The 16,440-nt window shown below is 32.6% G+C and overlaps 1 protein-coding gene and 1 long non-coding RNA gene across 2 annotated transcripts; both read left to right on the top strand.

Annotated features, from left to right (window-relative positions):
• The first annotated feature begins 1,786 nt into the window (after positions 1–1,786).
• Positions 1,787–5,489, top strand: LOC145941945 (uncharacterized). Its single transcript, XM_083048373.1, has 2 exons — positions 1,787–2,107; positions 3,313–5,489. The coding sequence occupies exon 2, from the start codon at positions 3,324–3,326 to the stop codon at positions 5,235–5,237; it is 1,914 nt and encodes a 637-aa protein (XP_082904499.1). The 5' UTR covers positions 1,787–2,107; positions 3,313–3,323; the 3' UTR covers positions 5,238–5,489.
• A 9,874-nt stretch (positions 5,490–15,363) lies between these two features.
• Positions 15,364–15,828, top strand: LOC145942020 (uncharacterized). The gene is made up of 2 exons (XR_014426286.1): positions 15,364–15,452; positions 15,556–15,828. It is a non-coding gene; the product is annotated as an uncharacterized LOC145942020 (long non-coding RNA).
• The last annotated feature ends 612 nt before the right edge of the window (positions 15,829–16,440 follow it).

Here is a 16,440-nt window from a genome sequence, read left to right as displayed (position 1 = left end):
TCGGTATATAAAATGTATAATCAAAATGTGTATAGGTATATGTATATAATAAATATATGTATGATATGCTACAAAAAATAATTTGTAGAATTATTTGTTAAAGAGATATTTTTTTGGCAAATTAACATCAAATTATTTAATTACGTTAAATATCCCAATATTAAAATTAATGTCTCTCATATTAATGTAAGTACTACATAGTTTTATGTTAGAGCAATGTTTTCTTTCAAACAAACAAACAAACACACACACACACACGTGCACGCACGCACGCACGCACGCACGCACGCACACGCATCCGTTTTATTTTAGTGCTACATATTTTGTACAAAATCGATAATTTTTATGAGCCAATGTGATTTTAAAAATTGAAGTAAAAAGCTCTGTTATTGAATATCCACAAGAACAAAATATCTAATTAAGCGAGCTAAATTAAGAATCAAACGCAGTAAACGGTACACAAAAATTAGATTCTTTTTCATTAAATATTTATTTTATACGTTTCGATCCTAATTTCGGATCATCTTCAATAACTGTCAAATACAGGTAAAATAATAAATCTTATGAAGCGATTATGAACTCAAATTCACATACAAGTACATATCACATTCACATACATCTTATATGAAGTATAAATTAAACTTCGCATGTGAAATGTGAAATACATACATAAAAATCCGTTTAATCCGTCGTGTAGTCGTGCATCTATCTATGACCCTCAGCAAAGTGATTTTAATTGGGTTCAATGTTTGTTAAGACCGGACTGATTTATCGAAACATCATTAATCGTCGTTTTTGTAACGTTAATTAGACTGATCATCGATGCGTTCTGACTTGGATATACGAGCGTGGATACTTTAGTCTTACTTTAGTCTTACTTTAGTCTTACTTTAGTCTTAGTTGCCATCGAGATTGGTCGTGCTTCATTGAACCTTCGATCGATTCTTCGATCGAGTACTGGCATAATCTCACATTCTAATACTCAGTTTTAGATATTGTTATTATCGTCATTCGCATAATTTTCAGCGATGTTATGTAATGTATTCTGCAATATATTGAAAACAGCTGATATGAATCTTGTCCAATATAAAATTAAAAGAACGATAAACATTGTATAAAAAATCATATGTCAAATTTTTAATTCAAAGACTATTATTTGATCGTTATCTCCAGATTAAATTGCTTGTCTAAATGTTGTGACTGCAAAATAGGATTAATTTCTTTTATTATGTCTATGTCTTTGACGTAAGAGCGCTCTTAATCGACAAAAAAATATAAGCAAAAAATATTCCCGGACGATTTCTAGAAAATATATTTAATCGCTAGAGAGATAACAAAAAAGAGAGAGAGATAACGATTGACGTAAAATGCGCAAAAAAATGCTTTGAAATGTTTGAAGCACGATCTTAACGTATTATTCGCAAAGATTAATGCATCATTCGCAGAAATTAGGTTAGGGTTAGGTTAGGTTCGAGACCTTATTTCGATCAATTCTAAGAGACAATTGTTCCAATTTCAATGATTTATATTTGCATATCGTTGATAATGCTAACAGACCGCTCTACTAATAACCGCCTAGGAAAAATTTTCCTCGAACATTTGAAAAGTATTTCAAAAGCATCGAGTAATATATTAAGTTTGGACATTCGTGTGAAACCGAGATTATAGAATAATCGCGTCCATTAACGCATAAAGTGATTTAATTCGAGGAAGACCACACACACACACTCGAGGTTTGTGCTATTTATTTCTTCGATTCTCGCCAGAGCGGATACATCATCACGAGTCGATGAGTGTCGACTCTGATTCAACAAGCGTATCATCGTAGGCGAATGTTTATCCTTCTTTTTTTCTTTGATACGAAGCCGTTTACCGGGAGAACGAGCATCTCTCTTTCACATACGAATTTAGGAATCTGTGCACGCGTGTGAGATTCGCGTGGGACTCCATAAAGGCCTGTAAGACCTGTTTTCGCGATTACCTTGTCCTGAGGAATCTCCGTCGCGCACTGTCCATCGGGAATAGAGACGCAAAGCAGTCTTTGTCTGTTCGTATTCGAGGACAGAAGGCATCGAGGATCCTCTTCAGTGGTTTCGCAAATTGATCGGTAAGTGGAACGTGTATGTTTTCTTACGCGATTCTTCCATCGCGATTTACATACGTAAACCAAATTTTTTGCTACGCATTAATCAAATAGAATTATGCCACAAAATCGATACATAGATATATGACTAAAACTTTTACAATATATATTAACGGAAGTGGAATTGCCTATATCTTGCGTGGAACAAGATCATGGTCCATTAGTATCAACGTAATCAACGTGAAACTCAAGCAAAGCATAAAATCCTTTCTTTGACCATGGAAAAAACATGGCAATAACGATATCAGCGCATGCGCATTGCGGACGAATATTATTAGTTATCTTTCTCTTCCTAGTCTATCTCTCTCTTTCGCAAAGATCTTGGACACAGACTTGGTGCTCAATTCCCCTTCCATTGATGTACGCTTTAATCTAAGGACACTTTCATAATTCGATCTTATATTTAAGATCGTCTTAATTATGGTCTTAGGTCGCCTTAAGACCTCATTCAACCAATCAAATGATCGCATAACATCTCAAGACCGTACTTAAACGATTTTAAATATAAGATCGGACTATGAATATCGGCCTAAGTTAAAACTCAATTTGCAACATTTATTATTTATGATATAAATGCTCTTGCTCCATTTCTTTCTTTATTCGTATGTCGTAACTCGGATTTGTAACGTTCGAAATTATTAATATCTCATCATGAGAATCGAACGCCGCTGGAATGCGTGCGCCTATGGAAATTATCACGAGATATCACGAATTATGTAATCCGTGCGCATCTCGACTCTGTAGTGGCGCAACCGGTTTCTGTAATATCTGACATAAGAGTTTCGGAGAATAGCCCGAGCTACCGTTTATCGGGATTCGTATGTAATTATGCCGATACGCGAGAGAGCCGCCTATTATACATGGAGTGTCGCAAAATAGCCATGAAGCGTGGAATTCTCTGATGCATCTACTATAGAATTATTTTCTAAGTTATCAGCAAGTAATCATAAAATCAACATCCTGACAAAGTTTCTCATATTTTATCGTAATTAAGCGGATAAAAATATGACTAACTACATCTAACGTATATATTGTCTACCTAATTACTTTCCAGTTTATTATCATCACACGATGTTTCTGTTTATTTTTAAAAAAGCGTTAGAAGAGAAAATAGAAAATTAAAAAATAACTAAAAAAAAAAAAAAAGGAACTCATTAACTGCTTTTTAGGAAAAATCGCGATGCTGCTCTTCATCGTATCTTTGCTGCCTCTAGTGGCGAGCGCGCCCCTAGATTCACGAATGATCATCGAGACACCTTCAAATTTAATTCTGGACATCTGTAACGATATTCTAACGGACATTCGATTCGTCGAAGGCTCTAATCATACGGTATTAGACCTGTCAAATTCTTCTCTTCGCGGATTGGAAAAAACTGCTTTCGATAACGTGCTTGATGCAGAGTCATTCATATTAGCCAACAATTCGTTAACTTCTCTGCCGGACTTTGTCTTTTCCAATCTGACGAGATTGAAGAGCCTGTCGCTGTCGGGCAATCAAATATCGAACATCCGAAATCTGTTTGTCGGTCTGGAAAATCTGCAATTGCTGGATATCTCCCGCAATCCCATCAAACACCTCGGGAGGGGTCATCTGTTCGGTCTCACCAGATCCGTTAAGATTCTCACCGATGAAAATTTCCTCTGGAGCATCAGCACGGGCGTGTTTGCCAACTCCTTCCTCAAGGAAGAAGAGATGAAACGATTAGCGGCGACGATGGACCACGAGAAGAATTTTCTGGAGAAGAGCGAGGAGAAGGAAAAGGAAAAGGAAGACAGCGCGGAGGAACGCGATGCTGAAGGGCTAGCCATAAAGCCTCAAGAGATCGTCCAAATTCTTAATAAGAACACTCGAGTAAAAATCTGCAAGTCAGATGGCATCGTGACATCATTGGCGATTTTTGAGAAGGATGAAGAGCTCGTTGAAGAATGCGTTCAAGTGCCGGTCGACATCGACGAGACGCAAGTGAATCTTCGCGAGCGGGGCATCAGAGGTTTTCAAGAAAACTGGTATCAGTTGCGACTGCTGCCGATCTCTTCCTTGGATCTGTCGAACAACGAGATCACCGAGATCACGAAAGAAACGCTGAACGATCTACCGGCTGATCTGACGTACGTGAACTTTTTGAGCAATAGGATTCGTAGAATCAGGAACCAAGTGATCGAGAACGATCACCTGAAGAGGCTCAACTTCAAGGGCAATCTGATCGACGAGATCGAAAAGGGCGCGTTTGGAAGAACGAAATTACGAGGATTATTTCTGACTGATAATCAGCTAAAAAGTCTCAATTTCGTTTCCAGTCTACCGGATACCCTGACGGAATTCGTCGCGAGTGGAAATCGCATAGCGTCCATTCCTGACGACACTTTCTCCAGGCTCTCTCGTCTGCTGTACTTGAATCTCGATGACAACGAAATCAAAGCATTGCAGAGAGACGTCTTTCAAGGTTTAGAATCCTTGCGATCGTTGACGTTGACGAGCAATAATATAACGACCATCGAGCTTTTCGCTTTTAGAGGTCTGACGGCTCTCGAGACGCTCGATCTTCATCGCAATTCTATACGCGATCTGCGAAAAGGCACCTTCGCCGAGTCGACGGCTCTGAAGGAACTGAATCTCGCCTATAACAACATCGCGGAAGCCACGTTTGCCGATCTTCCGTCGTCCGTGGACTCGTTGCTCCTCGATTATAATGAGATTGACGTGCTCGAGGAAGGCAATTTCGTTCAAGCCCCGAGAGTCGTTCTTTCATTTACCGGAAACAGAATCACGAGCATAAAGCGCGGCGCTTTCAATCTGCCTGCTCTTCGGGATCTGTACTTGAGTCAAAATTTCTTGACGACCATAGAAGGCGATAGCTACGAAGGTTTGAGTCGGTTAAGGTGCCTCTGGCTCTCGGAAAATAAAATATCCGAGATTCGCAAGGGTGCCTGCAAAAATCTGGGCAGTCTTTATATCATGGACATATCCAGGAATCCGGTACGAAAGTTAGAAAACGGCGTTCTTTACGGCCTCAACACCGGCTTTGGAACTAGCTTGTATATATACGGGAATAATTTGACAGAGATACAAGGCGGCGTTTTCGACGATATTTAATAAAATCTATGTTGTTCTTTAAGCCGCAGGATTTCCACACATATTGCACTAAATGTTTTTACAAAATATGTATTGAAAAATAAATAAATGTATAAAAATATATATACATATTGAAAAACAAATAAATATATAAATATATAACTATTGCATATAACAAAATATTGAGAATTGAGCATTAGGATTAGCACCAGCATTAGCGAACATTTATACAAAATCATATCGTATGTATGAAATGAAATACATATTCACGTTGATTTTATAAATATGTATTTTTTATTTCCTGTGAAAATGTTGTAAAAGACGTTGTAAAATTACCAAAAAACACGAAATTTCTGAGAGATGCTATTTAATTACATATATTAAAATGTAAATTTGCCGAATTTTTAACTTTGAAAAACATTCTTCGATTTTTTACACAAATTAATGAAAGCGTTTTATCATAATATTTGAATATACCTTTTTAATGCACATAATTTTTAGGCTAAGGATTTTATATCCGCAAACACACATTTTAGATAATTTTTTGAAAAAATCATTGCTTTCATCTATATTTATCCTCAATTTATTATTTTATCATACGATTTTCTTGTTTTCTTTCGAGCAATTGAAATTATCGATAAACTAAAAAAATTGTGTTCTTATTAAGAATTTTCCACCTATTTTTAGAATATCCTGTTGTAAAATAGGCATCAAAAGGAACCTTTTAACTCAAGAGGGGAATTCTTTAAAAGATTAGTATCAGATATTCCTAATTTATAAAAATGTAGATCAGTATTTCTCAACTTTCTTTCATGCGTGCCCCCTTTTCTAATATCAATTTTTGTTGCGCCTTCTTTGCAATTTTTATTCTTGCATGTCGAGACACTGAACATAAAAATGACAGCACAAAAATAAAAATTTGACTTATTTAAAATTATTATAATTTTAGACACAATACCGATATGTATATTACTATATATTTCCAAATTTTTTTATTAATGTTGAGATTAAACATATTGAAAATTATAATTTTAATTACAATATGAATTTGCATATTGCTATAAGTTAAATATCAAAATGCATATTATATTTTTGTTTAAATTTTTAATAAATAGTTTTTCTTTAATCTTCATTTTTTTCGTGCCCCCCTTTCGAATATCTCGCGCTCCCCAGTGAGTCACGCCTCACAGATTGAGAATCATTGATGTAGACGAAGGGATTTATTTTTACATTAACAAAATATACATATTTACATATATATATATATTAGTTTATAACACACAAGAAAGACCATATAAAAAGCATAGACATAGTAGTACACATATATGTAGATCGAACATAAAGTACGAGCGTGGGTCCTGAAGTCCTGAACGATTAAATTAGATTATGTTACACATTACTTACTCGTAAACACTCCTCTTAAGTCGCTCAAATCTTTTTTTCAAGCTACATTCATTCTTCTAATAAATTAATAATAAAACCATTCAATAATAAACACTGCATTATATACGATAAATTGCTCTTTTACAAACCTAATCTAACACTAGCAAACTGATATCATTAAATGTCAAAATGTATAACGTATGCTTACTACCTGGGATATAATTTTGTTTATAAATTGCTACAATAATATTACCAATACAATATATACAGGGTGTCACTTAAAGACCACCCACTAAGTACATAGCGTTATTCCTTATCAAAAAATAAGTCGAAAAGTCCTGAACAATTTTTTTTTAGAACACTTAATAATGGAGTAATAATTCAGTAAAGTAACTGCCAAACAGCGCTGAGCTTTATCCTGGCGCACGTCAGTGAGTCGCACAGTGTGCGTGAGTACACATTACAGGATTTACTGAATTATTACTCCATTATTAAGTGAATTATTACTGAATTATTACTCCATTATTAAGTGAATTATTACTGAATTATTACTACATTATTAAGTGTTCAAAAACAAGTGTTCAGGACTTTTCGACTTATTTTTTGGTAAAGAATAACGCTATGTACTTAGTGAGCGGTCTTTAAGTGACACCCTGTAAACAATATATAACGCCAAAGGAATGATCCGCATAAAAAACACTTATAATCGTTTGTTATTAACAAAGAATATATTCTTTGTTTTAGAGGATGTTCTAGAAACACTTAAGAATATCTATTAAGAGGGATTTTATAGTATACAGCTTACTTCAAGAATACAATTTTTTCGGTGATATGTGAAGTGGAATTGCAAATTATCAATCCAAGTTAACGCCGTCATTACGGACGATCGTATGTCATTTCTTTTAATACGTATCAATCGCTCGACGGAATCTTTAAATCGCATTCAATATCCACCCGGGAACAGCAAACGAAGAGCATAATTTTCGCAAAAGTGCCTGACGAATTCGCTTTCACCAAACGTGTCCGGTAAATCCGCGCAAAATCGCGCAGTAATAGCAATAATAATAATAATAAAACCCGTCCGCGCGTATACAAGATGAAACGTGCAGCTTGCAGCAACCAGCTGGCCTTGACTTTCACGCGTGGAACCTTTCGACTTCCAACTCCACCGGGTTTCTGTGAGACCCGTTTGAAGGTCGGCACGGCGCTTAGAAGTTTTCCCGGCTTTTTTTTCCATCTCCTCAAGATAGATCGGGACTAACGGTAGATTTCGTAGCGGTCGTAGCGTTGTATAAGCAAATTGAGTAATCGAACGTCATCATCTTCGTGATGGAGAAGGCGATATGAATACCGGAAAGCGATTTCGTTTCATTTGGATCGCTCTCAATATCGGCCTTGATACATTATGCGCGTATAATATGTATGAAATATCGATCATCTTATAAAATAATTGGAAATGTATTTCAAACACGAATAAAAAAAATTGGATTAAAGAAGGAGCTAAATGTGTCTCTCCGTTATTTCGATGCCAAATCAGGGAATTGAAACCGGATTACTTCAATGAGTTCAGATTACAACTAGCTAATTCCACTGAAACTGGATAATCTCGTTTTATAATCATGACAATTAGTGTGACAAAATTGCATTTTCTCCGTAGAAACCGGAAAACTCTGATCAGCGTAATTACGTAACACATTTATTCCTCTCCCGGTCTAATTAATTCGCAGAGTTAAGACTAGTGTGCGTTAGATGCGCTTCCATATAGTGCAATGCGCTCTTCTTTTCCTTAAATAGGTTTCCCTTTCTCAAATAGGCAAGTTCTTTTTCAAGATAGCGGCGGTACGATCTGACGAGTCGATTTATTTAATTGAATCTTGGGGAGAGTCCAAATTAGATCTTCGAGCGGATAGATCTCCTTATTGCTGACTGCTATCGCATATCTCTCTCTCTCTCTCTCTCTCTCTCTCTCTCTCTCTCTCTCTCTCTCCGCGCGAAGCTAATTGGCGCGAGTTTAATGACTCTCCGCGGCTTTCATTCTCGTCAATTTCTTCGGATAAAAGCTCATTGAATATATATAATATATAGTTAAGTTTCAACTTCAACGCATCAGTTGTTTTAAAAAATAAAAAAAAATTTTTTCCCTGTTCTTTAAAAAAAAAACATATTGTTTTGTTTCACAAAATTACGTACTTTTGACAATTTGTAGCTCGATAAAAAAATTTTTCTTGAAAAATTTAACTCAAGTTCCATAAACTACAACATTTTGTCTACAAAACGCTGTTTTTAAAATTTGCCTGCGATTTTTTTATCGAGTTATAGATTTTGAAACTAAACCAGTATTTTTTAGAAATTATGTCGATACTCGGTAAAAAATAATCGTAAACACAAAATTAAAAAAGTACTTTGAAGCTTGAAGTTTCAAATTTAACATGCTATCGACAATGAGCTTTTAGCCGAAGAAATTGATGAGAATGAAATATATTCCACGTCAAATCTTTTTAACTTTTGTTAAAAAAGAGGTTGCCATTAAAAAAAAATGATTAGTAAATTTCGCAAAAGTGGCGTTATCTGTAAACAAATTGATATCGCTGTCTTGGATCCCCCTTGAAGTCAAACAATTTTTGTGCGAAGCACTTTTTTGTAAAAAAGGGGTAGGAAAAAAATACAATATATTTAAGATGAAACATTAAAATAGCCCACTCTGTGTTTATATAATATGCATATATTAAATTGATTTAATTCGATGGAAACGTGTCATACTATAAGTCGGTACGATATGCATAAAGAAACGTATCGAATCAAATAATATGCGTATCACGCGTATGTATAACGCTATAAATATTCGTACATTAAACAGATCATTTGCTTAAATATTTTAGAAAACAAAATAATACATCTTAATTATTTTTTCAAAAATTTTGTTGGATTTTTATATTGGATTTTATATTTCCAAATCATAAAACAAATAAATAACTTTAATTTAAACGTACCTGAACCAAACGCTTGATGTGCATTACTTTGGTTTGCATGTCAATTGTATGGTGTAAACACTGTAAACTATTGTAAGTTTATGTGTTACCGCTGCATAACTGTTAGGATCATTAGAATACTCAAATTCTCTCATCCGGCAAATATTATCGTAAAATAGAGATATTAAGATAGAGATATTAACGAAGAAGAAAAATTTTCATTATAACTATTTCAACATACAATAGTACATATAGTATCAAGCGACGCGGTAGCAGCGTGCCGCCAAGTATATAAAATGAGACTAACGTCAGAGATATCGCGCCGCTACCAAATAGCTTATCCGGAATTTTTCTATTAAGTGTGATTTTTCTGTCAAAATATTTTTAAAACTAAAGCCTTATTCGAAAATCTAACAGCACTTTGCTTATGTAATATGAATATAAGCTTTCGATTGCGATCAGTTTGAAGATGATTGGTGCAGTCAGTTTCGAGAACTCGAAAATTTTAAACCGAAAAAGCGAAATTTTTCACATTTTATTTTAAGACTTTCAGCTTTCAGATCTCACGTACATACTTCGCACGCACACACTCAAAGCGATTTTGTCCCTCAAGGTATTACTCACAGCGTGCATGTACAAATATTCAATTGATGACTATTGCAAGTACACCTTAATAGGAGATAAAATTACATTATGTGAGTGTGCAGATGCGTGAGTGTAAACCTGTCACGATTGAGCGATGCATTTTGGCAGTTCAAACGTGTATCGAGAGGTTAATAGTGTATTGAAATAGTGATTGCAGTATATTGGTTAAAAAAATTAAATTAAATTTTAAAAAATAGAGATAAAGAAGACAAAGAAGAAAGGAAGAAGAAGAAGAAAAGACAATTAGAGAGAAAGGTATGTATACTTTATACATATATGTATGTATATACCATTATCCTTTTTAATTTATTCCACTATTTTATGAAGAGCTTTATGTCATATTATTAAATATTATTAATAAGTATTATAGTTAAATATACATTAATGTTATTTAATTTTATTATTATATTATTAAACAAACCAGCAGACAGTTACATACAAGAATTATTGAACATCGTAACCATATTAAAAGAAATACAGCAAATCGTTCTGTCATTACCGAACATAAGCTCGAATTTAACCATGATTTTAATTGGGACGAAATACAAATTTTAGATAGCGAACCTATTCTTGAAAAAAGACTCGTCTCCGAAATGCTATATATTAAGAGACAAAAAAACAGCCTAAATTCACACACAGATACAGAACTATTACTATCTTCTTATTTTACTGTAACTAATAGATTGCCCAAGATATAAAAAAGAGAAAAAAGAGAAACATCTTCATGTGTTAGTCCTTAAGTGTCGGCAGGCGACACGGTGGAGACGCCTGTCGGCCGGCCGGGAACTACGGATTCTTTCATATAAGATATTAGCCAAAATACTGAATGAATCTGATTAAATTTGCGATATTTCTAATCAGTAGAATTGTCCGCAGCCCGCTAAAGAGCTATTTTTTGGAAAAAACGTAAAAATAAAATTTATAATAAATTTGGTGAAATACGCAGCTATCTACGGGTAAGGTTGGGTTAGCCAGGAGTCCGTATTTAATTTATTATAAATTTTTCAGAGCAAAAATGCAAAATTCGACTCTTAGGCGGGCTGCTTTATTATATAAAGAATATATAAAAAAAATTTAATGAAGCTACGTGACTTCTTCGATGCAAAATCTTATATGAACGAATCTCACTAGATCTATATCTAAGAGCAGCTCATGGGGACATTTTCTGGTAACATACTGACAGCTTGACAAGGAGAGAGATAATCGTTCTGTCTTTGTCTCTCTTGCATTACGTATGTAGTAGCGTCCATGTAGGCACAAATACTAATATGTTGAGCACACGGATGCGATTATTGAAAGATAATGTCAACAAGAACCGGCTATCGTATTACCTTTGTTTCTCTGTATATGTAAAACGAGGTTAACGATATCTTAGATCTTGCTCCTAACAATATCTTCCAATAATTGTATCTTATTGTATGCCGTATCTCGCATATATTATGTATCTCAAATTATAGAATAATGATTTATTAAATATTAAAATATATATTTTTTTAAAGGATTATTATATGTATAATTTAGAAAGAATATTTAAAATATTTATAAGTTTATATATATATGTATATATATATGTATATATATATGTATATATATATATGTATATATATATTATATGTGATTGACAAGTATGTGTTATCTTGATTTCTTATTGATATTACTGTATAAAAATATCAGCTGCATAAAGAATAATATAAAGAACTTATGAATAACATATAAATAGCTCAATGCAAGGTGTTCGGTCTATCACCCTGAAAACTCGAGTTCAAGTCTATCGGTATATATATATATTTTTTTATATTTATTATTATTGGAATATATAGAAATTATTAAAAATATATATTTTTAAAGGCGATACTTAAGAATTTTTAAATATTGAAAATATTTCAATAATTTTACAACTACAAACACATTGTATATATAAATGCAAAAAATTCGGTAAATAAATTAATCCAGTAATAAATCTATCTCTCTAAATCAGTAATCAATATATATATATATATATATATATATATATATATATATATATCAGGGATCCGGACCGAAACAAAATTAGGGTTCGGTTTCGGTTACGGTTTAATAAAATATTGAATAACTGTTCCGGTTCTAGTTTCGGTTTTTTGATAAATAAAAAAACCGAAACCGTTTAAATTATGATTTTTTCGGTTACGGTTCCGGTTTTTAAAAATTTTTACTTTTTGTTTTTCTAATTAAATTAATTTCTAAATTATATTACTTTAAAAAATTATTATTAATTTTTATGACATAAATAAACAACACTTCATATTATACATAAAAATATATTTAGATATAGGTATATATAATATAGATACATATATAAATATATTTTCATATGTCATAAAAATTAATAATAATTTTTTAAAGTAATATAATTTATATATACTTTATATATATATATATATATATATATATATAACAGAAAATATAATATCTTCACAGCTATCATTATTGCGATAATACATACACGTTTCAGAACACTTAAAAAATAATTATAATTAAGCAATTATTGTAAACGACCCAACTGGCTTAATTGATCTTTCTTAATTCGATATCATATATAAATATACAGACTACGTTTCGACCTTTGGTTCAGGTCCTTATCAAGTCTAAAATTAAAGGATAATACTATATAGAAGGAATCATTTTATAAAAGCATAGCGCAAACCAAGTTGAAAACAACAATTATTATAAAGTAAATGATTAAAACATACCTTACTTAAAATTTTTTTCTTTTTTCAACATGTTACAATTCTCTCATCTGTACTAAACGTTTCGTATAGATGGTAAAAAACGAACTAAGTTAGACTTCCTTTATTATTCTATCATAAATAGGGTTTAAATTCTCTGTGTCTTTATGTAGATTAATCGTGTTGTTAAATTTTTTTATATAAAACATTTCAGCTATCTCTCTTTTCCTAGTATGTGTTTCACGATGTAAAATATTAAAGGTTGTCCATTTAAAGTCATGTAAATATTCATTTCTATGTTTGTTTTAGCAATTATTAGACAAGATTCCCTTAACAATATGTAAGTTCTTATTATGGAAATGTTCATCAGATAACAAAATAGCGTGATCGACTAATTGTAAGTTGTTAATGATGTAACCAAAGCGTTATAAGCAAACATAGAAATGAATATTTACATGACTTTAAATGGACAACCTTTAATATTTTACATCGTGAAACACATACTAGGAAAAGAGAGATAGCTGAAATGTTTTATATAAAAAAATTTAACAACACGATTAACCTACATAAAGACACAGAGAATTTAAACCCTATTTATGATAGAATAATAAAGGATGTCTAACTTAGTTCGTTTTTTACCATCTATACGAAACGTTTAGTACAGAGAGAATTGTAACATGTTGAAAAAAGAAAAAAAATTTAAGTAAGGTATGTTTTAATCATTTACTTTATAATAATTGTTGTTTTCAACTTGGTTTGCGCTATGCTTTTATAAAATGATTCCTTCTATATAATATTATCCTTTAATTTTAGACTTGATAAGGACCTGAACCAAAGGTCGAAGTAGTCTGTATATTTATATATGATATCGAATTAATAAAGATCAATTAAGCCAGTTGGGTCGTTTACAATAATTGCTTAATTTTATTCTTCACTGGCGACACAAAAATACTCTTATAATTATAATTGTATAATATTGCACTTCGAGGAGACAGTTATCATGACACTTCCGTCATTTGCGCAAAAACAGAAAAAAATACCGAAAAGAACCGTAAACCGAAAATAATTTAACGGTCCGGTTATGGTTCCGGTGTTATAAATTTATCAGAATTTCAATACGGTTTACGGTTTCTGTTCTACTAAAAAACCGGTTATGGAACGGTTATCGGTTTTGGTCCGGGTCCCTGATATATATATATATATTAGTTATTGATTTATTACAGGATACATTAATTTATTCACGGAATTATTTTGCATTTTTATGTATATGATGGTTGTAAAATAATTGATCTTTTCAATATTTAAAAATTCTTAAAGTTAATCGCCTTTAAAAATATATTTTTTAAAATAATTTTTATATATTCTAATATATTTTTAAAAAAAATCATATTGATAGACTTGAACTTGAGTCTTCAGGGTGACAGACCGAACACCTTGCATTGAGCTATTTATAATATGTTACTCGTATGTTCTTTACATCACGATTTATATGGAGCAAGTATTCTTATACAGTAACATCAATATAATCAAAAAGTAATTAAGTAATACATATTTGTTAGCCTATAAATCTACAATTGCCACTACATGTTAGACAAGAATTAAAATACTCGTTCTCTCCTTGTCTCTCTATCGCGCTGACGATACATAAAATATCGATAAAAAAGTAGAAGTAAAAAAGCAATAAATTGCCAAGTCTAATAAGCGCCCGTGTCTTACATGTTGTATATTAGTTCACTCTGCGAATTATTATTTTATCATTATTATTTATCATTGTACAATTTGGAGACATATATATAAATTTTTGACACTATTTGTTATATATACGCACATATGTGCATAAGCATATATAAAATTTACAAAAAGTGGGTGCTTATTAGCCTTGCTACATTCCTGCCTTCTGCTACGGAAGGCCAGAAAGCATTTTCAGGCCGTATCTCGCGTGTAGCATGTCACGTGATTAGCACGGTAGAGGAACAAGGATAACGTGATTATCGATCCTTGTCTCTCTACCGTGCGTCCGCGTGAGCAATGCAATAGTGTGTACGTGTACGGATATACACCACTACATAGAACCTGAAATTGGTTTTTCAACGTTGGTAACACTGAAACCGGAGTTTCGCGTTGTCACCGCGCGAGGTCTCCAACATCAATTCGGAGTTTGCCTGGGTCGCCTGCCGACCCTTAATTTATTAAATATCTAGCATATTATAATGTTTTCTTTTTCTTTTCTTTTTCTCGTGACTTTCAGTTTTTAATTAAAACGTTTATTTACTGTTTATACACTTAACTTTTATTTGACTATTATTCGTTAGCTGACTCCTTTGACTTTTACATAACGTACCGGTTTGTCATGTTTATCCTAGATTTAATTTAATCACTCTCCTCACGATGAGTGATATCAGTAACAGAAAAAACTTGGTCTCTAAGAATATTAAACATTTAGTATGTTAATGCGATCGTTCTGCTACACTTTAGACAACTCCACACTTCCGTTACAATTTTCGACCCTGTACAATAATGAGATCTACAAATTTGTAAGTTATTTTGATCCGTTCTTTTTTGTTATATAAAACATAAAAAAATTTTAACATTTACAATAAGCTTCCTTCCATAAAAAAAGTGAATTTTTACCTACAGATTTTACGACATGAATATATTTCTCATTATCGACTTCCTGGGCTTATCTACCCAGTGAAGAAATAACGTCGAGATTAGCTGAATATAATATGGAAGGTAGCAGTCTTTCACGTCTTGAACATCACAAACTAAATTTCGTCTAATAGACAGTCAATCTTTTAATTGTATGCGTTGAAGAAGGCTCAAAGAAAGAGCCGAAACGTACGCTATCATCGCTATGTATCATTATCTATGTAAACTATCTTTATATTAAAGTTTACTCATTTAAATAAATATACGCCTTAATAACTGCGCCCGGGCTTTCATCGCCAACTCATTTTGAGACTCTAATTAGTTATTATATTATTAAATTTTCTTATAGTATTAATTATTATTAAATTATATTATTAATTATATTATTAATTATATGTATTATTAATAGATAGAGAAGAATAAAAGAAGAAAAGAGGGAAAAAGAGAGTCAGAAAGAAAAAGAGAGAAAAAGGGAGATGAGAAAAAACAAGAAGAAAGCTTTATTTTTATTTTTTTTTTTTATTATCCGTCTCGTCATTACTGCTTCCGTCGCATCGTCACCGATGCTATTGTTACCGTTCGCATCGCCGCCGATCTCAATTACGAAAATGATATTATGTGAGGTATTATTTTATATCATATACAGGGTGTCCCATTTTAATCACCCCAGGAAATTATCTCGAAAAATATGGAAGATATAGAAAAATGTTTCAGACAAAAGTTGTAGGGCTTGAAAAGGAACAGATGATGAAAGTATGGACTTGATCTTGAGTGACCTATTGAAGGTCAGGTAAAAGTCATCGATGTTTTCTCAAATGGAACCCCCTATTTTTTATTGCATATTCTTGTAACCCTTGTCGAGACGTTTTCAAA

The sequence above is a fragment of the Prenolepis imparis genome, unplaced genomic scaffold (assembly GCF_030444845.1).
Source record: "Prenolepis imparis isolate NDT839.2.m4 unplaced genomic scaffold, iyPreImpa1.0 SCAF_10, whole genome shotgun sequence".
NCBI lineage: Eukaryota > Metazoa > Arthropoda > Insecta > Hymenoptera > Formicidae > Prenolepis > Prenolepis imparis.
This window is presented reverse-complemented; position numbering and strand designations above follow the sequence as displayed.

Excerpts from the sequence above, each read along its gene's own strand:
- LOC145941945 (XM_083048373.1), top strand. The coding sequence starts at position 3,324 with ATGCTGCTCTTCATCGTATCTTTGCTGCCTCTAGTGGCGAGCGCGCCC.